This window comes from Oreochromis aureus, linkage group 16 (assembly GCF_013358895.1).
Source record: "Oreochromis aureus strain Israel breed Guangdong linkage group 16, ZZ_aureus, whole genome shotgun sequence".
Lineage (NCBI taxonomy): Eukaryota > Metazoa > Chordata > Actinopteri > Cichliformes > Cichlidae > Oreochromis > Oreochromis aureus.
Window position 1 is genome coordinate 2535695 of NC_052957.1, and position 23032 is coordinate 2558726.

Genomic DNA, 23032 nt, shown 5'->3' on the forward strand with positions numbered 1-23032 from the left:
TTAAATGAGACATACAATTAAGCACCAGAGGCTTTGCAGTTAATATACGAGTGACTGTTATGACAGCGAGGTTACTATAATTAATGTTACCTGTCATCCTGTTTCTAATTAAGCTCACGTGACGGCATCGACAGCCAGGCCAGACTAATTGATTTGCAAGCTGCCAAACCACAAACATATGTTTGCTATCTGTCATTCTGCGGCGAACGTGACCTTGCCTTCCTCCGTCTTGACGTGTCAGCCGTTGTCTCAGACTTTACGTGTATTTCATGACTCGCCCCGACTTTCCTCTTCCTTACTCTTCCTCTCCGTAGTCTCATTTGTCTTCCTCTCAGCCGCTCTTCGTTCCATCTATTCCTCTCTCTGTCTCTGACAGGTGGAGTAGGTCATGTGGCAGTATTGGGGGGGGCTGAGGTCAGAGGTTAAAGGTCATATGAGTCCATTATGGTCTACCACTAACGGAGAGACTTATTGACCTGCGTGTGTTTGTCTCCATATGCTCAGACAAGCATGCTCTGATGTCCCCCTGTGATATTCACCAATATTCATGTGTGAGTTTGGGTAAATCTTACAAATAATAATAAAAATTTCATATAAAAATAAATCTTCGGTTCTTTGCAAGTGTAGTTTGTGTAGTTTTTAGAAGTCTAAAAATGTATATAAAAAAATAATGGACGTAAAGTCTGTCAATAAAGATTGATTGACTGATAATATATCCAAAGGTATTATGCTTCACAAAAAATTGGATTTTGTGGATGTGTTCTTTCTGATTATATTGAATTATAACGTTTAAACATCTACTCTGAGGAGAAATTGACCAGTTATATTGTTTAGTTGATCCTGTGTCTGCGAGAGCTCCTTTCCACCAGCAATGACCTGATGCCCAGCCAGTTCTGCCGAGGTGCGTTTCCCAGTCTGATGATGAGGCAGCTTTACAGGCAGAAGCAGTCGAGTCATTCCCATTGGCTGACAGACCTGTGGCTTTTTGGCACCAGCACTCTGATTTTTTTTGGTGCACTTTAAGCAAACTTTACACTACGGTATAATAAATGTGATTCACACTTGCGTTTACCTTCTTCTAACAGGATCGGCTTCATATATGAATTGTTATTTGTTCACTTCACTCATTTCTTTATTCTTTCCCTTTATTAAACTCTGAATTTTAGGCAGTTTAAATCAAACACATAAACTTCCTCGGCTTAGTCACTCATTGCACTTTTATTTAAACCATAATTACTTAATTTGTCCACATGTCTACAGTATACGTATAATTTTTGTCTTTGGGGATTTTATTTTGCTGCTTATTTCTAACAACACTGTCTGTTCTGTCTGTTCTCTGCAGGCAGCTGGTCCCACTGTGGAGAGGCCAGCAGGGGTGGAGCGGCCAGCCAAACACCCCTTCAGTGGAAGGTCAGTGTGTATTTGTGTGTGTGCGACTGACTTATATGTGTTACTAATAGCTCACCTTGATAAACATGTAAAATATATTTTAAAGAAGTGTGGTCATGAAGCTGGTTGGGGCAGGGATGGAATAATGACTCACAGAGAGCAGCAAAGGTGGTGGTAAAGCGTCTGCTGTTGTTTTGATTTGGTGCTATATAAATAAAGTTGAATTGAAAAAAGAAACAGTAAAAGTAACTGACTTTTGATAATGCTTCAAAAAAAAGAAGAAAAAGCCTGTTGTTGCCCAGGTGCGTCTCAGGATGGCTGCCGAGGGGTGAGGCTTGCTTCTAGAGAGGCTGTGGTTGAGGATAGTTCTTGTTTGTGTGCATGTTTGTCTACATTACTGTTTACTTCTGTTTATGTGTGTACTTCTGCCCTACTTTCCCTTCATTAAAGCTGTATTCTAATCCAGATCAAGGCCTTCGCAGATACAGTGCAAAAAGCTCCATCATTAGCTCACTACAAAAGATTGCCAAAACAGGGTCAGGGTCACAAACAGAAACGCAGAAACACACTCAGTAAACGCACACGGCCACGCAGAGACCGCCACACTCACATGGGCTGAAAATAAACAGCTACAAACACGCTTGCATCTTTTCTTTTCTTTTTTTTTTACTTTCACAGGCAGACACACATGCAAACACTAATGAGTGCAGTAATTAAGTGTTCAGGGTGTAGAGTACCCTGTGCCTCCTTTGGGCCTTTTAGGCATGTGTGTACATGTGCTTATTTTGGTAGTGAGGAGGGCAGGCTGCCACATTATAACACAGGGACAAACAGTCCACAGTATACGCAGTAATCTGTAAAGTACTGCAAATCTGTGCAGGAGTACGGAGAGTGAGGCTTTAGCCAGGTGTGTGTTTCTGTGGTCAAGCCCTGCATCAAGCTCCTCCCTCTACAGAAGCCTGTACTGTGAGTTGGTTTACTTTTACATGCAGATTAGCATGATAACGGACGCTGCACTCTCAGCTTGCTCTGGGCAGGTTATGTTAGACCCATCAATCGAGAGTGACCAATCGATTTTCTAGAAGACGGTGTCAGATTCCCAGAAGATCCCGAGGAGGGTGAAAACTTGTAGAGAGCTTGTAAAGGTTCATCTGTCCCTGACAAACACCAGTGAGAAATGCAGATTCTAAGCAGCAGCTTTCTACATTGTTTTTCTGTTTTTTGGCTCAATACTATTTAAAAGCAATTTCATTGTTGCATAAGCTTTAACACAGAAATATCCTGAAAACAGGCTACCTGAGCCTGGTCCTTGTTGACCTTATATCAAATTTGCAAGTAAGCCTCCTTCCCAGTTTGAATTATGTTGTATATTTGTTCTTTTTATTTGCGCTCAGGCTGTTCTACACCACTGGGATTGGCAGTGAGTGCCTTTATGAAAAACTGGAGCCACCGCTCATTTATTCATATTTCAGTAGGAAAATGGGAAATGGATGCTGCAATTTATTGAAACGTGCAAACATAAATAGTTTAAGGATTGTAAGAAAAACCAGAGTTTGTACAATTCTAACAAAGTTGTAAGTCGGTGCGAAGCCTCTGAGGCAACCTGTCATGTGATTTTACTGCTTCAGGAGGCATAATCCGTGGTAGCATGTTTCTATCCAGGAATGCTTTTATTGCATGTTTCAGCATGTTTGGGATCATGCTGAAAAATAACATCATTGCCACCTTTGGTGCCATTTTAGCCGGCAGCAAAGGAAAATCACAAGTTCTATAATGAAAAGATTCACGATAAAAATGAAGAATTCTGTAGGGAACTGTAGCACCAGCCTGTTTCTCTTCACTGTTAAAGTTCCAGTTTTATAACAGTATAGTCCTCTGATTAAAATCTAACAGGTAAACAACTTTATCTAGTTTTCTAACTTTCTGTGAATTGGCAGCTAAGGCTGAGAGATGAGGGACGTCATCACGTACCTGATGCTCAAAGAAAGCCCAACATTGTTTTGGTTGACAATACATCCTTCTGATACTCATAGTGATACTTTAATTTTGCCAAAGCTCGACCACAGCTCGCTGTTTCTTCACGTATTTTTTGTGTGATTTATTTATTTAGCAACAGTCACAAATACGAGAAATTCAGAGCTTTCTGTCAGACGTCGCAGCGCAGACTTCTTGTGGGTTGACGAGGCGTTCACTGTCAGAACTGTTCCAGAAAAATCCTGCATGGCATTTTTAACATGCTTTCCAGTCACAGAGTAACTGCCTGATAATCGTGACGTTACCTGAAAGAACAGTTTTATGTCCTCTCTCCTCGACTTGTCCATTAGTTGCCGTGGCACGAATGAAAACAACTACATGTACGTTTTGTTTTCTCGTTCTCTCGATTCGATGCGAAGGTCTCAGACAGATTCAAATGTGGTTTTCTGTTAACGATCGTGAAAGTGCCCACACACCCAAACAGAGTGACTAATATAAAAACCAAGACAGTAAATGAGTCAGCGGCTGTTACAAAGTGATCCATGTGTAGCGCTGACCTCCGCTAATGTAAAGTTTATTACCGAGTGCAGTTAACACTCAGTTAGAACAACATGTAGTTAACCTGTAAAGGGGAATTATGAATGTATGGTAAGAATAATGTGCCACCTTAGCCTCTGCTTTTAAGGCTGTCTCCATAAGTGCAACCACGGAGCACACACAGGAGTTAGATCACACAGAAGCAGCCTCCGTGAAAGATGCGGGCAGTACCTGCTCTTTTTTCCGGCCTTTCTATGGCGTCCTCATTAAATCATGACTTACTATAACGCACAACTTTGCCTCCTGAATTAATGGACAGGCGAACTAAATGGGAACAACCTGAGTCTGATTACCTCTTGTGGCACTTTGCCGTTCAGTGCAGTAAATATAACAGTTAATATTTAAGACACCCGCTGAGATTTGTTTTATTTTCTCTATAACATTTTTTTTCTCACGCACCAACACTCGCACACACCAACCATCTCATCTGTGAGTAATGTAGAAGTGATGTAATGGTTTCCGTGGTCGCTGGGGAAACGATCCTTGAAATTGCAAAAAAGTCCAAAATGAGAGGAGGAACGCAGCCATAAATACTGGAGCAGAGAGGCATACGTTAGAGGAACACGTGCGTCCGTGTGACAGAGTATGAGTTTTGTGCGCCGTGTGTGTTTTTGTGCGCGTCGTCGTCCTCCCGGAGTGTGTTTGCGTGCGAGCCTTCGTGCACCTTTAAATGTGAAGCTACACCTATAAATACGGTTATGGCTCATCATAATTTAACCGCGCTGCATGCACACCAGAAAACTCATTACGTTTGAATCAAAATGTCCTTTTTATACAGGGAAACAGATTTACTGTAAATTGGTTTATTGAAATAGCATTTCAGCTATATTATATTTCTTTGTGAATAAGGCAGGCAGAGTATCGGAGGTGTTTTAGAAGCTATACGAGGTGAAAAGGTAAGCAGGCTTCACTGAGTGCGGAAAACAAACTGGAAGTAAGAGGTTTAGCCTTGGTTTAACAGCGTATGAATATGTATTTTGGGACTGAACATTTCCATTTGTTGCCAGTGAATTTTACTGTGCTGGTGTTGTGATACTAATGTGCTTATTTAGTCTCTGCCTGCAGTTCAGGGGAGAAAAGTTTGAACCGAGATTGTGGCGTTGATTATTCTTATTACCGAGGGGTCTTTTTATGAGGTGCATTTATGTGTGGTGTTGTGATATTCTTAGTCATAAGGAAAGTGGAAATGATGCGTTGCTATGGCAGGGATAAAGGATTGGATATAAAGCCATCGTGTCTACATTTAAGCATCAGTTGTATCGTATGTTTTTAGGATGTTAGGATTCCTGACTGTAAGAAACCTGTTATGTTGTGAACTGGGAAAAGAAGGACAAGCTTCATATAACTGGGAGTTAAATTACACCCTAACACTGTCACCCAGGTATCATGTAGGCTGCATGGAGTTACTTTGTAATTTTGGCTGTAAAATTACAAAATCTTTCTCATCCTTTAGGATAGGGCTGTGCGATAAGACATCTATCGTCCGATAACGATATAAATCACAAAAATGTAACATTTTCTGTAAATTCTGTGAATGTTGGGCAGCTCGACTTGCGTGAAGTGTTTCCAGCTGGGCGTCGCGTACCTGGAGTCGAGTGTTTTAACTGATGCATGAAACGATACATTTTTAGACATAGGTTGTAACAGCCGCCGTTTTCTTTGTGAGTATTTATTACACAGCGTGCTGCGGGAAAAGCCTGTTCTAACGTTTGAGTCTAAGGTTTATTTTTAGCACCTGACGGCTCTTTTTGCTTCTCATCCGTAAATACTCTGCATCTTTCACGTGATTCAGTTTATTTTGAAAAGTCTCAACAGGATCTTGAGCTTTATTGTGAAAGGTTTATGTGGAAAATAAACAAGCGGACACGAGGTGGTTTTACCGTCGTTGTTGCTAACGACAACGCATAAAAACAAGCGCTTGTCCGTCTGTAGTGTGGTTATATTAAATATAAGAGAAAGAGAGAACTTTAGGAAATTCATATACTACAGTGACCATCAAAATAATGAAAAAATATTGCCGTAAACAGTTTATTTTGCGACATCACGAAACAAACGATAGCGTAAAATGAAACGATAGACGTTTTTAGTCATCCGATATATATCGTTATATCGAACAGCCCTACTTTAGGAACTGTTTCAGTTTTCTTCGTAGCCCAAAATGGTTGAGGAGTTACGCTAATGCAGGGGTCAGCAACCTTTTACACCCAAAGAGCCACTTGGACCCGGTTTCCACGCAAAAGAAAACACTGGGAGCCGCAAATACTTTTTGACATCTAAAATGAAGATAACACTGTATATATTGTGTTTTATCTTTATGCTTTGTGTGAACAACTAAGGTGTGCTGCTTATGAAATCCATGAAGTGCTACAGAGAAAATTAAATTCTATTTATGTAATCAACACATTTTGAACTCTTAAAGAAATATAAGAAAAGGAAAGACACCCAGCTGAACTAAAATGATCCATGTAGCAAACAAAAACTGTTGTCAGCCGCCACCCTTATATCGCCTTTGGGCTGTTGGAGCCTTGACCTGACTCTTAAAAAATAATTGGAAAAAAGCACTATGCTGCTGAAAAATGAAAAATAGATATTTGCAAAATTCTGCCTAAATATGTATTTTACCTGGTTAATGCGTGCGGGCGGGCGTGGGTTTGCAGCGCCGCTGCAGGGGAGGCGGACGCACCTGAGCGACACCCGCAATCACGCCTCGCTGCCTTTACGTCTGCGCTATCTGTGCTGTTGTGTTGTTGGTGGTGTATGTCGGGCTGTGAGCTGAAAAGCTACAGCCGGCTGTATGCGTACAGCAACCGTGTGTGAAAAGTGCTCAATAAAGAGATGCTCAAAAGCATGCTCATGGAAACATTGTCGGGTCTGCCGTGATGTGTTTACAATGGGACTTCTGCTCCTGAACCTCTGCGCACAGAGTCCGCAAATCGGGGCTGTACGAAGTCAGTTTACGCAGGACTGTAAGCTGTCATCTGTCAGGCGTGAGCGGTGTTTGTCTTTAACATAGTTCACGGTGGAGAACAGCTGCTGACATAATGTGGATCCGAAGATCCATAATTGGCCTACCTGGGGTTGAAAGTCTCCATAAATGCACGGCGTTTCGGCGGGAATACCGGCTTCCACGAGTGTGACTCTTATTTTGAGCGATGAAAAAATAATAGAATATAATTTTATTTTTATATTTCAATATCACAATAATCTTCCAATTTAGAACTACGAGTTAAAAAGAACTAACATAAATAAAATACGCTTCAGCTAAATACTTCTAATTTATTTGCCCAAACCACGCGGAGCCGCACTACAAGGACTAAAGAGCCGCAGGTTGCGACCAATGGTTGCGACCCCTGCGCTAATGAGAAGCGCACATGGGAACATCTTTTTCTGTATTCATACCGCAGTACGCTATGAATGCTTTATGCTGCCATGATACGCCAAATATCCTGGTACACTGCTTGTAAAGCTTGTCTACTGCTGCGACAATGGTTTAAAAAAATCATCAAAGTGACATAAAATAGTGCCGATTGATGATTTCAGTACAACTTTAGAGTCAGAGACGGTCTTTCCTTGGTAAACTCATTGCTGCTGGCAGGGGCAACACCAAAGTGGTCCCATGAATTCCTTTTTAGTGTTAATTTCCATTGAGTTACTGGTTCTGTCAGTAGTTAGCGAACACACAGTAATGGGACAGACACGATGGGACTAAACAGGCTCTAAAACAAGTAATTCATTGATTCAAACTCTTAAATCTAACTTCACAGGCAGTTTTAAAGCTGTGATGGTTTTTAGAGTAGGGCTCCATGGTCTAAATAACGGCTAACACATGCAGCGTTTCACATTTCAGCGCTTTTGCAGCCTCGGCTATCGCCATCTGGTGGAACTCGCAGAGAATGCAGCTTTAAAAACAAAAAAATAAGAAACTAGGATTTTATGAGCTACAATGACCTTTGAAAGTTATTTGCTCAAATCAAACCAAAGTTAATCAAATAAAAACTAAATTTAAAATGTAGTACTACTATTTACTATTGCTACTCTCAGGACAGGAGTGGCTGTACTGCACAGATTGTCTCCAGTCCTGAAACTGCAACATCTGGGCAAAATCTTTGGTCCCTCTAGAAAAGCCCCGAATAAGGTGGTTTTGATGTAGCGATGCCAGGAAAGTGTAAATTAGTCTCCACAGGTTTATAAATGCATTTAATATGATTCACAAGCATAAACCCAGATTTATAAATAATGTGAACGTGTGTATATTTTGTGTTTTTTATACAAATACAGAGAAATTTGATCATGTAAAACTATAATAGTCAAAGTTTCCGCTTCACGGACTTGTTCACTTTTGAAAAGCTTCCTGTGCACGTGTCTGAAAATATTTGCGACGTTCGTTTGGCTCACTTACAGTTTGTTAAATACGCGTGCACAAGTTTTCCCCGACACACACAGATCACATCGTGTGTACATGTGATGTTTTGAGAGTCTTCCTGAATCCATGCTCGTGCAGATAAACAACTGTAGGCTGGATTCAACTGCTAGAGGAAAACTGGGACATCTCAGCTTCCTGTGGAGTCCCGTGTCCTCAAAGAAAACAGCCGTTTTTTTCTAGATAAACAGAAAAGCTCATCAGGCCTCAACTAGAAGACTTACGCTTACCAGTTACAGATGCCTGGATCTAGTTATAGATCTAGTTGTTCCACGACACCTACATTATATCTACATTCAGAGATTAATTAGCATATTAATAGTGTTCGTCTGTCTGCTGTTTTCCCAGCAGAAGAGCATCCAGCATGTAGCAGCAGCTTATTTAAACCATAAATAAACTTTCATAGGCATTTTTACACCTGTGTGCACAGGAAGCTTTTTGAAAATGAAATGATCAAATTTGTGAAGTTGAACATGCAAAATTTGTGTAAAAATGATCGCTATTTATTCCACGACACCACACTGCTCTGTGAGCAGCTGACATAAACAGGATTTGTGGCACTTTGCTTCCTCGGAGCCTGGACTTGCATTCATTGACACAGCAATGAGTTCAAAATTTTCTCTTTCGCTTTTTGTGAGAAAACGTTAGGGCAGCGGTTCATGACCTGAAGCTTAGACATCCGTGTTTTAGATGAGATCCTTCAGTGTGACCTTTTAAAACGAACCAGGAATAACGATAAACTGAAAAAGTTTTTAACAAGGAGACGTCTGATATTCCTCCTCATCGATAGGCCCGGTCTGATACAGGTTGATCCCCTTCATACTCCCGCAACAGTTGTAGGGTTTTCCTCCTCCAAGGTAACGTGTCTGTGTAGGTAATGCAGGTGAAACATTTTCAGCAAACTTAAAGAAGTGCCGTCACTTTTCTTTCCAAGCGCCTTCGATCTGATCGAGGTTGTTACTGTGAACTTTTACTGCTTCTTAACTGTGACAAAATCATGTTTATTGCACTTTGCTCTTATACATTAAATACTGTCACTAGTACTTTTGTTTGTGAAGGCTCTCATCTATATTATACTTTGAGTTCTTGTGTATTTTCTCACACTTATCTGTAGTATTTTCGTGTATTTTTACTGCTTTGCATTTACTCTGGCGCTGTGCTCGTGAAAGACTGGCTTTGAGGGAAAAAGGAGGGAGAGAAAGAGTACGATAAATAAGGAGGGATGAGACGAGAGGGTGCAATGCATAGAGAGGAAGAGAGCGCTTTGGTAATGCACATCCTCTGTTTTTGTTATTTCTCCTCTGTGTGTCTTTCATAGCGAGGATCAGTGAAGTGGCAGGTGGATAAAGGGAACACCTGCTCTCTTCATCTCTCTTTTGCTCCCCTCTCTTTGCTTTTTGCCTCTTTTTTCTGTCTCTTGTTCTCTCGTTGCGCTCCCTCTCTCCTTTCTCGAGTCTCACCCATTTTGTCTCTCCCTTTCACCCCGACTTCATTTTTTGCATTGATGCAGCCTGTCAAACATCTCACAGAAGAAAAAATGAGAAAGGAAATGCAAATGGATCTGAAGTGTTTGTGTGCGTCGGTGTGTTTGTGTGTGCGTGCCTGTGTTGTAGTTAGTGTTAGAGATCAGAAGCGCAGCAGCAGGAAGGATAGAGGGAGGGCTGGTTGTTATTTTCCCTCTTGTATTAATTCTTTTCATTAGCCCTGTCTGATTAATTCAGTGCCTCCTCCCGCCTTCATCTCTCTGTATTTTACTTCTAGACCTTGGTTGCTCGCTACTTTCTTTTCTCCTTTGTCCCTGTTTTTCTCCTTTTATACATCAGTGTTGCTCTTCTTTCCTCGTCCCCTTTCTCTTTCTTTCTCCTTTCATGCCATGTTCACATTGATTCTGTGATGTGAGAAGGGTGGTATCGGTGGCTTTCTGTGACCAAGACTGGAACATCTCAGTAACTGTTTGTTTTAAATAAAGTTAGTTTACTATTGTGATGACTAATGCAGGAAAACATCTCAACTTTACATTGTCATTCGTAACTCCCAGGCGAGTTGCTCATTAACCCAAATATCTACTCAGCCAATCGCATGGCAGCAACTGAGTGCATTCAGGCATGCAAACATGGTTAAATCAAAAACTACTCTGAGCATCTCTGAGCACACAAAGTCTCAGAGCAGTGTTTCCAGCACCTCGTTAAATCTGTGCCACGATGAATCAAACCGGCCGACATGGGTGTAACCCAGTGTGAGGTGTACCTAATGAAGTGGCAGGGGCACGTATACTCATGAACTGTCCTGTAATCCTCAAAATTTCAGTCATCATAATGAAATATACTCCTGCGCCGTTCCCCATACTAACTTCATATTCATACCTACTTAAGTCTAACACCCTCCTGGGTGTGGGCCGTCAGTGGGGTCCTCCAAAGTCCTTGATCTTGAGGCATCGTCTCAGTGTGACGCCAGGTGTAACTTCTCTGTGTCCTTCTGGAGGTCTCATCATGTATTTGTCCTTCCTCTGTTCCTCTGGTGATGTTGTTGCCTGGTTTCCTCAGTGTATGTCCGATCCATCGTTGGAGTTGGAGATTCTGATGGATCTATTCTTGATATTCTTCAGCTGTAAGGAATCATCTCTTGTTTTGTCTGTTCTTGCTTTTATATTAACGTCTGTTCCTCCATGCTTGTGAGTGAAGGAATCTACCAGGGTGACTGCTTCTGTGCTGGCTGCGTTTACTCTTATGATCTTAGTTTTATCTTTGTGGATGTTAAGTCGTACAGCTGCTTGTGCGCTTGTCTTCTCTTGCATTTGCTGGTGGTTGCAAGATAGTAACGACAAATCTTTAAAAATAATTGTAAAAATCTGCGAAATCCAGGTCTTCCAGTTGTGCCGTCTGGATTCTCTTTCTTCTTCTTTCTGTAGTTTTTTTTCCTTTAACCTGTCAATCACTCATGCGATTGGGATTGGTGATCAGAGGCATGCTTGTCTCACCCCAGTCTGGATCTTAAACTCACGAAGAAGTTATCCAATTCATTGGTACTACAAGGTTCCCCTGTCCACACTATCCAAAGCCTTTTCATAATCCACAAAGTTGATGTACGCTCTCGAGTTCAGCTCAGTTGACTGTTCAAGGATGATGCGCAGGGTGGCAGTCGGGTCAAGACAGGATCTGTTTCTTCTAACTGTATATGCACGTAATCTTTACTGCAAGTTTGAAAAGGCACTCTCCATTAATGCTGTCTGCATTTATTTCGGGATCCAGAGATGTGACTGGTTTAGATGGGATATGTTATCCTATCCTCTCTCATTTGGATCAGCCAAGAACAAAGTGGCACAAAGAAAAGCGTCTGGACTTCTTTAAGTTGCTTGAAGACATTTCATCTCTCATCCGAGAAGCTTCTTCAGTTCTAAGGTCAAATGGTGCAGAGTCCCAGGTTTAAGTCCTAGAGGAGTGTCAAGAACCCCCTGTTGATCCTCTACCTAATCACATGAGCCAAGGTGTGAAAACGCATGTAGGTGACAATCAGCCAAGGTTTCAGGTGAACCTGCTGTGAAACCTGGCTCCACCCTATCATGTGATTTCCTGAGGTCAGATGGCCCAGGATGTGAGTGGGCGTTAAGGCGTCTGGGAAGGGATCTCAGAACTGGTCATACCCACAGCTTATGACCATGTCATGGTCTGGGACAGCAGCTGTAGTTGCACCCAACCCCATCACTTTATATTTCCTTATTAACATACAACACAATGGTGTGCTTCAACAACACATTGAGAAATCATAGTGTGTAATGACTGTTTCCAGTATGATCCAGTCAGCTTTCCTGTTACACACCGAGAGCATGCTCTAAATCTTTAAACACCACTCTGTGTCCTTGCCTCTGTCTCTCTTCCCCAGTCTCACTTCCTGTTGTCTGGATTAAACTCAAATCTGCTGAGTAGCGATGAGGCAGCATTAGCTTTCTGTGTGTGTGTGTGTGTGTGTGTGTCTGTCTGTGTCTGTCTGTCTGAGACAAGGAGAGAGGGAGAAGTTGTTTCTACACTTTGCATCTTTCCCCTGTTGCCACCCAGCATCATCAGTAAACCTCTCTGGAGTTTATCAGCATCTGCGCTGCTATCAGTTGATGGGGGGGTGGGGGGTTTACGATTGGATGGATGGTCTAGAGAGAGAGGGAGACAAAACGAACAGATAGAGTCAGAGACGGAGAGGGGAGAACAAAAACACAAAACCAAGTTCAGACAAACTGGCTTCTAAAAGCACGCACACACGCACACAGAGAGCATAGAGAAGGTCAGGAGAGGATTAATGGCTGTGCGCTGATAGATAAACTAATCAAACAAACAAAGACTTCAGCACACACATGCATTAAAACACAGGCAGAATGTAAAGCAGATACATACTTGAATAATCCAGGCTAGACAGAGACACAGAGAGACTGAAAGCAAGTCAGAAATCCTCAGAGAAGGATGCCACAAAAAAGTTGTGACAGGCGTACGCACACAGCGGCAATCTGCACTTTTATTGACTTTGATTAGAGTGTTGGCATCGCCTCCTCTGCGGCCTGGGTTTGCAGACACGGATTAAGTCCTCGACAAAAAGTATTTTTAGCTCAGTGAACGCATCCATGGAAAATAACGTTTCAATCTCGGATAGCGCTTCTCCAAACTTTTCCTCCCGAGACCCTAACCCTACCACATGTGTGTGAGGGCTGCCCTGCTGTTTTCTCTCTGTCTGCACATTTAACATTTAATACTTTTATTTTGTGTCATGCCTGATGATTAACCTGTCTGTGTTTGGATACTTTTTAAGGCATATCTAAGCTTTTTATCCTATTTTTTGTTCTCTCAGGACTTTTCTGATTCTCTCATCTTGTCCAACAACTAACGTAGTTCCGTTTTTCTTGTTGCTGTGCTACGTCAAAGCTACCCTTCCTTTCAGAGTAACTGAACTTGTATTATTTTGTTTTCTTCCTGTCTGTATGTGTGTGTTCACTGTGTGTGCGCAGCCTGACCAGAATGGTGGAGATCCTAGGAGAGGACAGCCCTCTGGGAATCCACGTGGTTCCCTACTGCTCGTCGCTCAGCGGACGGTGAGTTGTGCTCACAAACTCAACACACATCCTTCTATTTAAACCCGAATTGTCTACTTTAACCCCCCGAAGACATTGTCAGATTACCATAGAAAGCATATACTAAAGTCATCCCGTCACAATCCTGTTATTTGCTGCGCTGCACTACATAAACACCCAGAGATGCTCACACAGTGGGGAAAAAGAAGTGCACAGCTATGCAGGGCTCTTCTTTGGGTGTGTGACAGTCATGCAGTGGATGGGGATTTCCTCACGGAAAGCAGGATAACTTTTTATGACTGTTCTCATGACTCACCTGACCTCACCAGTCTCCAGCTCCTCGTTCTCTGTTTTTCCCCATCATGCACTCCACGGTGTTTTTTCCTCTCTCACACTCATCTCTTTGTTACCTTTTAACCTAGTTTCAGCATTTTGCAGCAGCAGCAGTGCGCATCAGTATCATCATCAAACGCTGTATTTTATTAAAGTTCAGGACCCGGAGCAGTGAACTGTTGACATTTTCTTACATATTACCATTTCACTCTCAGGTTGTAAGTTTGAAGGTGTTTTTATCATCTAATACAGCTAACATTAAGATATCCTGACATTGTTACTACTGTGTTTAAACTCATCCAAGGAGCCGAGGTAAGCAGGCAGTCTTTGCAGCAGCGACTAAATAAACATCATGCAATGCTGCTCTCCTTGATTTTGGATCACATCCCACATTTTCCCACAATGCTGAGTGAGAGAAGAATCACCTGTGATGAATCGTGATGCACTACGATGCACAGAATCAACCAGCATCAAGGTGGATGCATGCATGCATTTAAACTACATCATCACAGTCAAGCGCAGACTAAATTATGGATTGTACGCTGATCTTATGACTTGTTTGTGAGAAACAGGATTTGTTTCTGTATAAAACTCCAGTTGTTATCATTGCTGTGCTTCACTGATGTGCTGTGTTATAGCCAAACATCTCCTCTTTGGCCTCATCTCCAGTCTTTGCAACTTTGCAAACCTAAACCATGCTGGCGTGTTGCGTGCTTTCTCCTGACAGCCCTTCTAAACACCACACTTGTCTTTTTCTAATTATGCTGTCATGAACTTTCATGTTTAACATGCTAACTGAGGCCTGTCGAGTCTGAGATGGAGCTGTTGGGTTTTTTGTGATGTCTCTGAGAACAGCACGGTCAATTCTTGGGGTGGATTTTCAGGGATGCTCAACCCTCTGAACGTTAGGATCTGTCTTGAATATCTACCACTTCTCACTGCAGAATTATGAATAATCAAATTATTTGGAAATGACATAATAACCCTGGTCAGACTCGTGGGCAGCAGCAGTTGCATCTTTAAGCTCATTGCTTACATCTTTCCTCCCTGGCATCGTGTTAGCACGCACTTAAAAGCTCCGGACCAGCAAACTTCTGTTTTTATCGAGGTGCTCACACTTGCTGATGATCAGTTGCCCTCTTAATTCCTTTGGAAGTAGTCAGGGTGTTTTCACAGGACCACAGGGAAAACTTTCTTTTTCACAGGACTGTAAGTTATAGTGGAAACCCACAGTGGAGTTTGAAGATAAAATGACCATAGCTGTGGTAAAGTAAACCATATGGAGACCCGTCTGTCTGCGTGCAAGACGTTCTGTGCGTTTGTGAACCTGTGCATGGAAAACGACCTTTAATCTCTCGCTCCGTTCTTGCATGTTCTCCCGTCAGGGCTCTTGGTCTGTATATCCGTGGAGTGGAGGAAGAGAGCCGCTCCAGAAAGGAGGGCCTGTTTCAGGAAGACGAGTGCATCGTGAAAATCAACGACACCGATCTCCTGGACAAGACCTTCAGCCAGTGAGTCCAGCTGTGTTGATATGTGTGTTAGAATAAATGCAAAGATGTGGAATAAAATAAACACAGCGTAGCATGTTACGGTTAATGTCCACATTGTGTACGGACCAAGAAAGAACTGCTTTACGTTTAGGAGCTGCTGTTTCTTCTGTGATTTTTGGTTAATGGAGCAATATAATCATATTTAACTTTAAAAGTAGGTTTGGATTTTACATTCAAATTAAATTAATTTGTGGTATTGTTACCAAGTTAATGAAAAAACTAAAATAAAATATAAACCTCTCTTCCCCTGCTGTCTCTCCTTCTGTGAGGTAGCGCTGCAAATCCAAAGAAAGGCAGAAAAACACTTGGCAGATGTTTAGAAAGCACTGCTTCTGGATGTGTGTGTGTGTGTGTGTGTGTGTGTGTGTGTGTGTGTGTGTGTGTGTGTGTGTGTGTGTGCTGTAAGCATGACAGACAGTAAGAAAGGGAAAAGACAGAGGGTTTGTTGAAGCGTCATTCCTTAAAGGAAAGATTTGTTCAACATTGGAGATCAAATGTTCCTCCGTGGAGTTCGCTCACGGTGCCCCTGAAGCCTGAACACGGCTACATAAACATGAGTGTTTAGAGATGTAATGTGATTACAGAGCATTAAAATGATAAAAGACACCCGTAAAAACAATTGCCACAGATTACAGGCACAGATGCGGATATTATATTGATTACACCACATTACACTGTGTATCCAGTTCACACAACAGTTCCTGTCCAGTGTTCACTGTGGTAATGAGATTACGCGTGAGGTATTTTATGCTGTACTGTAGGTAAATGGATTATCACCGCTGAGGTTTGTACCTATTGTTCAAAGACAGGTGTGTAGTCCCCTGTGCACTCTCCGACACACACAAACACACACGGACAGTTTTTCTCCTGTATTACACCCTTAATCTTACATGTGATATATTATCAGTCTGTTTCTCAGCATTAACAAAGTTGAATGGACTGTATGCACACACAAATGCTCTCTCAGTATTGTTCCGTCATGGCAGGTGTGATATTGTGATATGCAGCTTGATCCGGCAAAATACGTGTAAGTGGGCCACAGAAAGTCCACTGATCCCCCTGAAAGCTGTCTACACACACACAGACACACACACACACACACACACACTGTCATTGTCCCTGTCTGGCAGCTGTTTTAAGGGAAGCCCGCTTGATTAGAATATCTTTTTTACTCAAATGCGTGTGTCCACAATGCTTCCAGTGCAACCACACACACACACACTCGTTTTCATATCTTAGTGAGGACATCTCATTGACATAATGCTTTCCCTAGCCCCTTACCTGAACCCTAACCTTCAAAAATGAATGCCTAATCCTAACCCTCAGCCTAAACCCAAACATAACCCAACTGTAACCCTGACACTAAAACCACATTTAGAGCCTCAAAAATGTCTTCAAACTCGTGGGGATCGGTGTTTTGTCCCCATAAGTATAGTAGCATGCCAATTTTCTGTCCTCACAAAGATGTCTAAACATGTGTGTACACACACACACACACACACACACACACACACACACACACACAGCCGTCATATCCACTGCCATTGCCCTGTGGTGGCGTCCTGAGCTAATTGACTAAACATTTATCTTTTCATGTTGAGGTTTCTGTCTGTGACCACCTGTTAGCCCACACATCCACTCACATGGACTCTTCCTGTATAGTACACCATGCAGATGTTGGCCTTTGGATTTACATTTGTAATAATAATATAAAAGGATAGATTTCCATGAACCACCAGCAGGCATAAGGGTTACAAAGGTCTACTTTTATGGTCATGTTTGCTAATATTAGAGACCGTTCACTCATACTCCCTCTGAGTGAGTGAACTGACATGTCAAGCTCTCCTGGATGTCCTATGAAGTCTCTGTGAGTTTTCTCTGTGATTTTGCGTCGTGGCAGATATGATGCTCAGTCAGTTTGCCGTGAATGTGTATTACATATGTATGTATTCACAGAGGGGGACTCTAGCGGGGTGTGGGGATGCCCTACTCTCACATTAGCCTCAGTTTTTGGTATCAGATTTAACAAGATGCTGGAAGCCTCCTTTGAGGTGTTGGTCTATATTGAAAATTATGCAGATTTATCAGCTGAGCACTTACGCCGCAGAGCTCCTGATATCAGATATAGTTCACAGTAACCAGTGTAACCAGTTTGACAGTACTGCTTCTTTGTGACATGCTGAAAGTGTCCATTAGAAGAGGGCAATAAGAAATCCGTGTGGTCAGCAAAAATATCCATAAACGCTTTTAATTGGTACCATGATTGATCTGATATTAGTGCCCAAGATGTTCCAATAAAACATTCTCAGCACGGAGACCCCCACCATCAGCTGTGACTGTGGCAGGTTGAGTCCAAGTTTTCATGCTGTTGTTGCCAAATCTGACTTCATCAGTGGAAACTGAGATTCTTCACAGATTTAGTGACGTTTGCTCCCTGCACTCAGGAACAGACTCTCAGTGATGGAGGACAAAGCACTGACCGTACCATGAAATTCACTCACTTAAAGCAACGACGGGACAAGAAAGGAGCCGGGCGTGGTCATCTGCCGCTGTAGCGTACGGCCTGACGTGCTTTCTGAGATGTTGGTCTGATGAGCACAGCTGCACAGAGTGGTTTCTCTGATGTTAGCAGCAGCCAGTCTTACGGCTGCGCCTGATGTTGCTCGTAAAAAAAGGTGTTCCCAGATGTTTTTAGAAACAAAACATCAAACTGTGGTTTTAATTTTCAACAACAGAACAGAAATCATATTTACTCAGAGCCCAGCACAGGAAGACAACATATCGTAGACACATTCACACTAACACGGCTTTAGCGTGGACGTGTCGTGAAGTCCAGTGGGGATGTGTTTCAGTGTTACTGTGGGAGATCCACTGAAGTTGTGTATTTCTGCTGGCACAGAAAGTCTGAGATGTTTGTTTTGGATTGAAGTATTTGGAAGACCAAAGAGTAAAGTCACCGGGTCGAAATCAGTCCCAGTTTTTAGGATTTTCTGCGGTTCTCAGAGGACTGATGAAGAGTGTTTGTGCAGTTTGGGGCAGGACCAACGGCAGTGTGGGAGACAGTGGCACACACTCCCCACTCAGGACGTAAAGGTGACGTGCCAGCCTTGAGTTTGGAAAGACGACTGGGTGTGAGATGAGATCCCAGGAAACCCCGTCAGCTGTTCACATTTTAATTTCCTAATTTTGATCTTTATTGTTATATAAACCGAAGCCTCTGGCTGTGACTTACGGTCTAAGCACTGCTGTCCTAGATTGGATGTTTTCATAGTAAGATAACTAAATAAATAAGAACGCAGGTGTTTCAGTGAGTGTACTCCATGACGGCTGACTCTTTTCTGGCGATTGATTGATTGATTCTTCTACGTGGAAACGTCCCCACCTGAGTGTATCTTTAAGTAGTCAAAAAATCATTATAATTCCATACGTGATTTATTAGTTTTCACACAGGACTTTCTAAACATAGTCTCTGGTTACGGTTATTTCTAATCATTATAATGTGCTCGTAATCTGGGAGGGAAACGATACGTGGGTAACCCAATAAAATGCTAATAAACTGGATTTGCTCTGTCAGTTATCTGAGGAGAATAATGGTGTGTACTGCAGCTTCTGACACAAACGTTCCTCTAACTTACTTAGTGTGATCTGATATAGACGAATCCTCTGCAAAATGATCTTTTTTTATAGATCATGAGATTATGATGGCCTTCTGCACAGGTGTCATGGCTCGGTGTTGTCTCCTGTTCTGTCTTACTCCTGAGACTGATCAAGATAAAAACATTAAGAGATGCACAGTAAGCAGTGGCACATTATGAAATGTGCGGATGTTATATTTCAGTTTAGGTTATAATTTCTATATGTCAAAATTAACCTTTGCACACACAAATATAAAATAAGAACATATCTGACTCCTGTTTAGCTGCTTATACATCAGCTTACTTGTCAGAACAGGACTAGTCAGTCTTAGAAATGAAAGTTAAAGTCTTTTAAGATGAATGATCCTGAGCTATACTATTGCAAAAATCAGATATCCCATTTATATTAATTATCAATTAATTGACATTTTTTGTCATTCATAATCATATTTATACCATGTGTCTTTTTGTGTTTTTCTCCTGATTGAGTTATCTACCCTTCAGTAATTAGTTTTTGTGTCAGAGATGGATAACTGCTCTTCCTGTGTAATTGTGATTAATGACATGATTCCTTTTAATGTTCAGTGTGTGCCACTTGTAGTACACGTAATGTGCTACAAACTTTAGTCGATTCTTAAGTGAAACTTTCTCCTCTCCCTCTGTTTCCTCGTTTTCGTCCTCTCAGATCTCAGGATGTGTTCCGTCAGGCGATGCGCTCCCCGGTTGTACGCCTGGAAGTCGTGCCTTCTTCCAACAGAGAGCGCTATGAGAAGAGTCTGATTGGTCAGCTATTTGGCAATAATACCGGTCCCACCGGCAGCCCCCGAACTGGCAAAACCAAAGAGCCTCCGCCCCCTGTCAAAGCCAAACCTGTGTTTAAACCCTCGGAGAATCCAGCCGCGCGGCTGGCGGAAGAAACGGCCGGCCTCGAGCCGGGTTTTACTGTAAGTTCCTCTGCTGCACATCCACAGACTGACACAGACTTTGCATCTGTCCTGCATGCTTTGTAAAAACTTTGCAGTTTTAATGGTTAATGGAAAAGTTTAAAGGAGTGAGTGCTAACTTACAGACCTCTCCACCCTCCTCCCTAAAGACAGACCATATTTCCCATGGTCTGTTATTCCGAGTGCTACATATACAATTTATAATTTTTGGGTTACTTTAAATTCTTTAGATGCTGTAATTGTAGAAACGGGTTAAAATCTTGTGTTATTTTGACCTGTTCCCACCTCTTTCCAACAACGATCAAGTCTTAAAACACAAACAGATGTAACTTTGTCGTCAGCATCACCATGGCGACATGGCTGACATTTAAAAACAGCTGGCATAGCGGCAGCAGTTTCTTAGCAGCAGCTGATTATGTGTTTCTGTCATGCAGATGTGATGGACTGTTCTCCAGACTCGCACGTGTCTGTATGCAGACTTTATCGATACTCTTTTTTCAGCACATTTAGATCTTTTTCACACCTGTTTGATGGTCGTTAGAAAGTTTAACATTTTAAATTTAAAGCAGCTTTTATGAACTGCTTTTACAGCAACTGCAAGGTGACCAGTGTGTGTTAGACTTTGCTGTAACAGATATATGGATTCATAAATCCACACTCTTATTTGGGGTTTTGAAATGTGAAACAATGAATTTTATTACTATGGAAAATTATTTTATTGCTGCTTGTTTTTCAAATAGACTCCCAAGGGGAAAAGTGAGAGCCCCCTCCTGAAGAAAAGCCCCGCCCTCTCCAGCTTGATGGCCAATAAGAGAGGAGGACGGAGACTAAGGATCGATTTAAAGAAAGGTGGGACACACCTGTGTACAGAACAGAGCCTCACTTATCATTTTTCTGTGAATATGACTTTTTGTAGCTCTTTGTTCAGGAATCGTGTGCTCTCAGTTTGAGCTTCAGGTAAAATTGGACAGGAGTCTCTTTTATTTTTAGTTTTTTTTTCTGCAGCCCATCTGTGACTCTCTGGATTTTTATTAATCAGCGTCTGTAATATTTCTTCATGTCTTTACAGATGTTGCTGCTGTTTCTCCATAAAAAGTTTCCTTTCACTGTTTTCTGGCTTAGAGTCCTTCCTCTCACCCTTCCTCTCTCCGTTTTCCGAGTCTCTCTCTTCAGGGTCTATTAAGTCTTTATTGATCTGTTCATTTCTGCTGATATGAATTCATACTGGCCCAAACTGCTGACTTAGCTCTGCTAAAGAGACTAGACTTAATGAGGTCTATAAAGCGCTCAACCAGTCCCTCCGTCTGTGTGTGGCCTTTTTGTCCACGTCCATTTCATGCACCTTTTTTTTTTTTTTTACTTTTTACATGTTTTTCACTGATTAGTGTTTTAATATTCATCACCCCCGTTTCCGGAACATTCGCTCTTTGTTTCCACTTTGTTTCACTCATTCCTCTCTTACCTCTCTTGCCCTTTTCTCATCTCTCCCTCATTTTCTTTTCCACAAACCTTAAACAATTTCACACCTGCAGGAACTCTAACTGTGGCTGTAGCTGAAGAGTTTAAAGCCACACACACACACACATGCACACACACACGCACGCATGCAATCTCTTAAGACTTTGAATTATCACACTTATAGCATGTAGTCAGGAGCTGAGTCAACAACACTGTTTGAGTTTTCAAGAGTGGTTTAGCTCCTGTGTGTGTGTGTGTGTGTGTGTGTGTGTGTGTGTGTGTGTGTGTGTGTGTGTGTGTGTGTGTGTGTGTGTGTGTGTGTGTGTGTGTGTGTGTGTGTGTGTGTGTGTAGGAAGGCTGTAGTGTAAGATTTGCACTCTCAGTCTCGGGGAATAAAAATAGAGAAGCAAGGGCAGCTACACAGGATATTTGTGTCAGGATAGGCCAAGAGCTGTTACTTGTGGCTGCTCGCTGTAATTCACCTCATTCATTTGTGTCCGTGTGTGTGTGCGTGCGTGTGTGTGTGTGTGTGTGTGTGTGTGTGCGCGCGTGTGTGTAGGTCCAGAAGGTCTTGGATTTACTGTAGTGACCAGAGATTCTTCGGTGCATGGTCCCGGTCCGATTCTAGTGAAAAACATTCTGCCCCGCGGGGCTGCGGTGAAAGATGGACGCCTTCAGTCTGGAGACCGCATACTGGAGGTGCAGCGCAGCCTGAGCCAGAATAACAAAACACGATGATGAGGAGGATGGGGATGATGGTGGCGGTGTCTTGACTCCATGTGTGTGATTGTAGGTAAACGGTGTGGATATCACAGGTGTGGGCCAGGAGGAGCTGGTGTGCATGCTGCGCAGCACGCGGCAGGGCGAGAGCGTGTCTCTGGTGGTCCTCCGGCAGGAAGACATGTTCCTACCCAGAGAAATGGTAAGAGCCAGTCACAGTGAAAGACGTGTGCCTCCCGATCAACAGACTTGCCCGGATGATGCATGACCTAAAAGATGATACACTTCCTGTTCAGTAATATTGCCTTTCTTTTTTCTTTTTTTTGAACTTAACTAAGCAGTCATGTGACCGAGTGTTTCAGATAACGTCATGACGGACTCGGCTGAGGCCGTTGTGACGCAGATGTTATTCAGATAGTCGGGTTTTTCCTTCCAGTCTTCCTTTGCTGCATTGTTTGTGCTGAATTTCATCACTGCTTTTAACAATAAAGACGTCTTTAAACCACTTTGATTCTATTTTTCCATCTTTTTCTGACTTTGCATGATTAACTGTTTTGCATGCACGGCTCATAATTACAACTGTTGCTCTTTTCGTCTTTGTCGTCTCCTGATGGTTGTTTAGGATATTTGCTCTTCGACACCGTGACTTATTTTATAAATGTTTTGTTCTTTTCTTCCCTTCTGCTTTCATCCTAGTTGTGCTGCACACCTGTGGCTCTGTCACAGGTGGTGATAACTGTCATTTTTAGCTGCACAGAGATCACATTTTTCATTTGGTTACATTTGCTCTTGTCTCCGGTCCGCCCGTCTCACAACGCCGGTTCATTTTTCCTACGTCTTCTTTCCTTTTCATGTTGCTTTTTATGCCTTTCTGCCTCTTGTGTCTCGTTCCACTCGCGTCGACTGATGTTTCCTCAACGGCTGCCGGGAAGTTCCACATTCAGACGTGAGCTTGTGACCCT

The 23032-nt window shown here is 42.3% G+C and overlaps 1 protein-coding gene across 2 annotated transcripts in view; it reads left to right on the top strand.

The window, feature by feature from the left end:
- The window catches only part of pard3bb (par-3 family cell polarity regulator beta b), a 248745-nt gene that overhangs the window by 67930 nt on the left and 157783 nt on the right, over positions 1–23032 (top strand). For both annotated transcript variants that reach the window (XM_039600345.1, XM_039600346.1), the window contains exons 5-11: positions 1343–1410; positions 13368–13451; positions 15149–15274; positions 19634–19892; positions 20633–20741; positions 21910–22049; positions 22144–22272. In XM_039600345.1, the coding sequence (XP_039456279.1) occupies positions 1343–1410; positions 13368–13451; positions 15149–15274; positions 19634–19892; positions 20633–20741; positions 21910–22049; positions 22144–22272 (915 nt within the window). The remainder of the gene's footprint in view (positions 1–1342; positions 1411–13367; positions 13452–15148; positions 15275–19633; positions 19893–20632; positions 20742–21909; positions 22050–22143; positions 22273–23032) is intronic.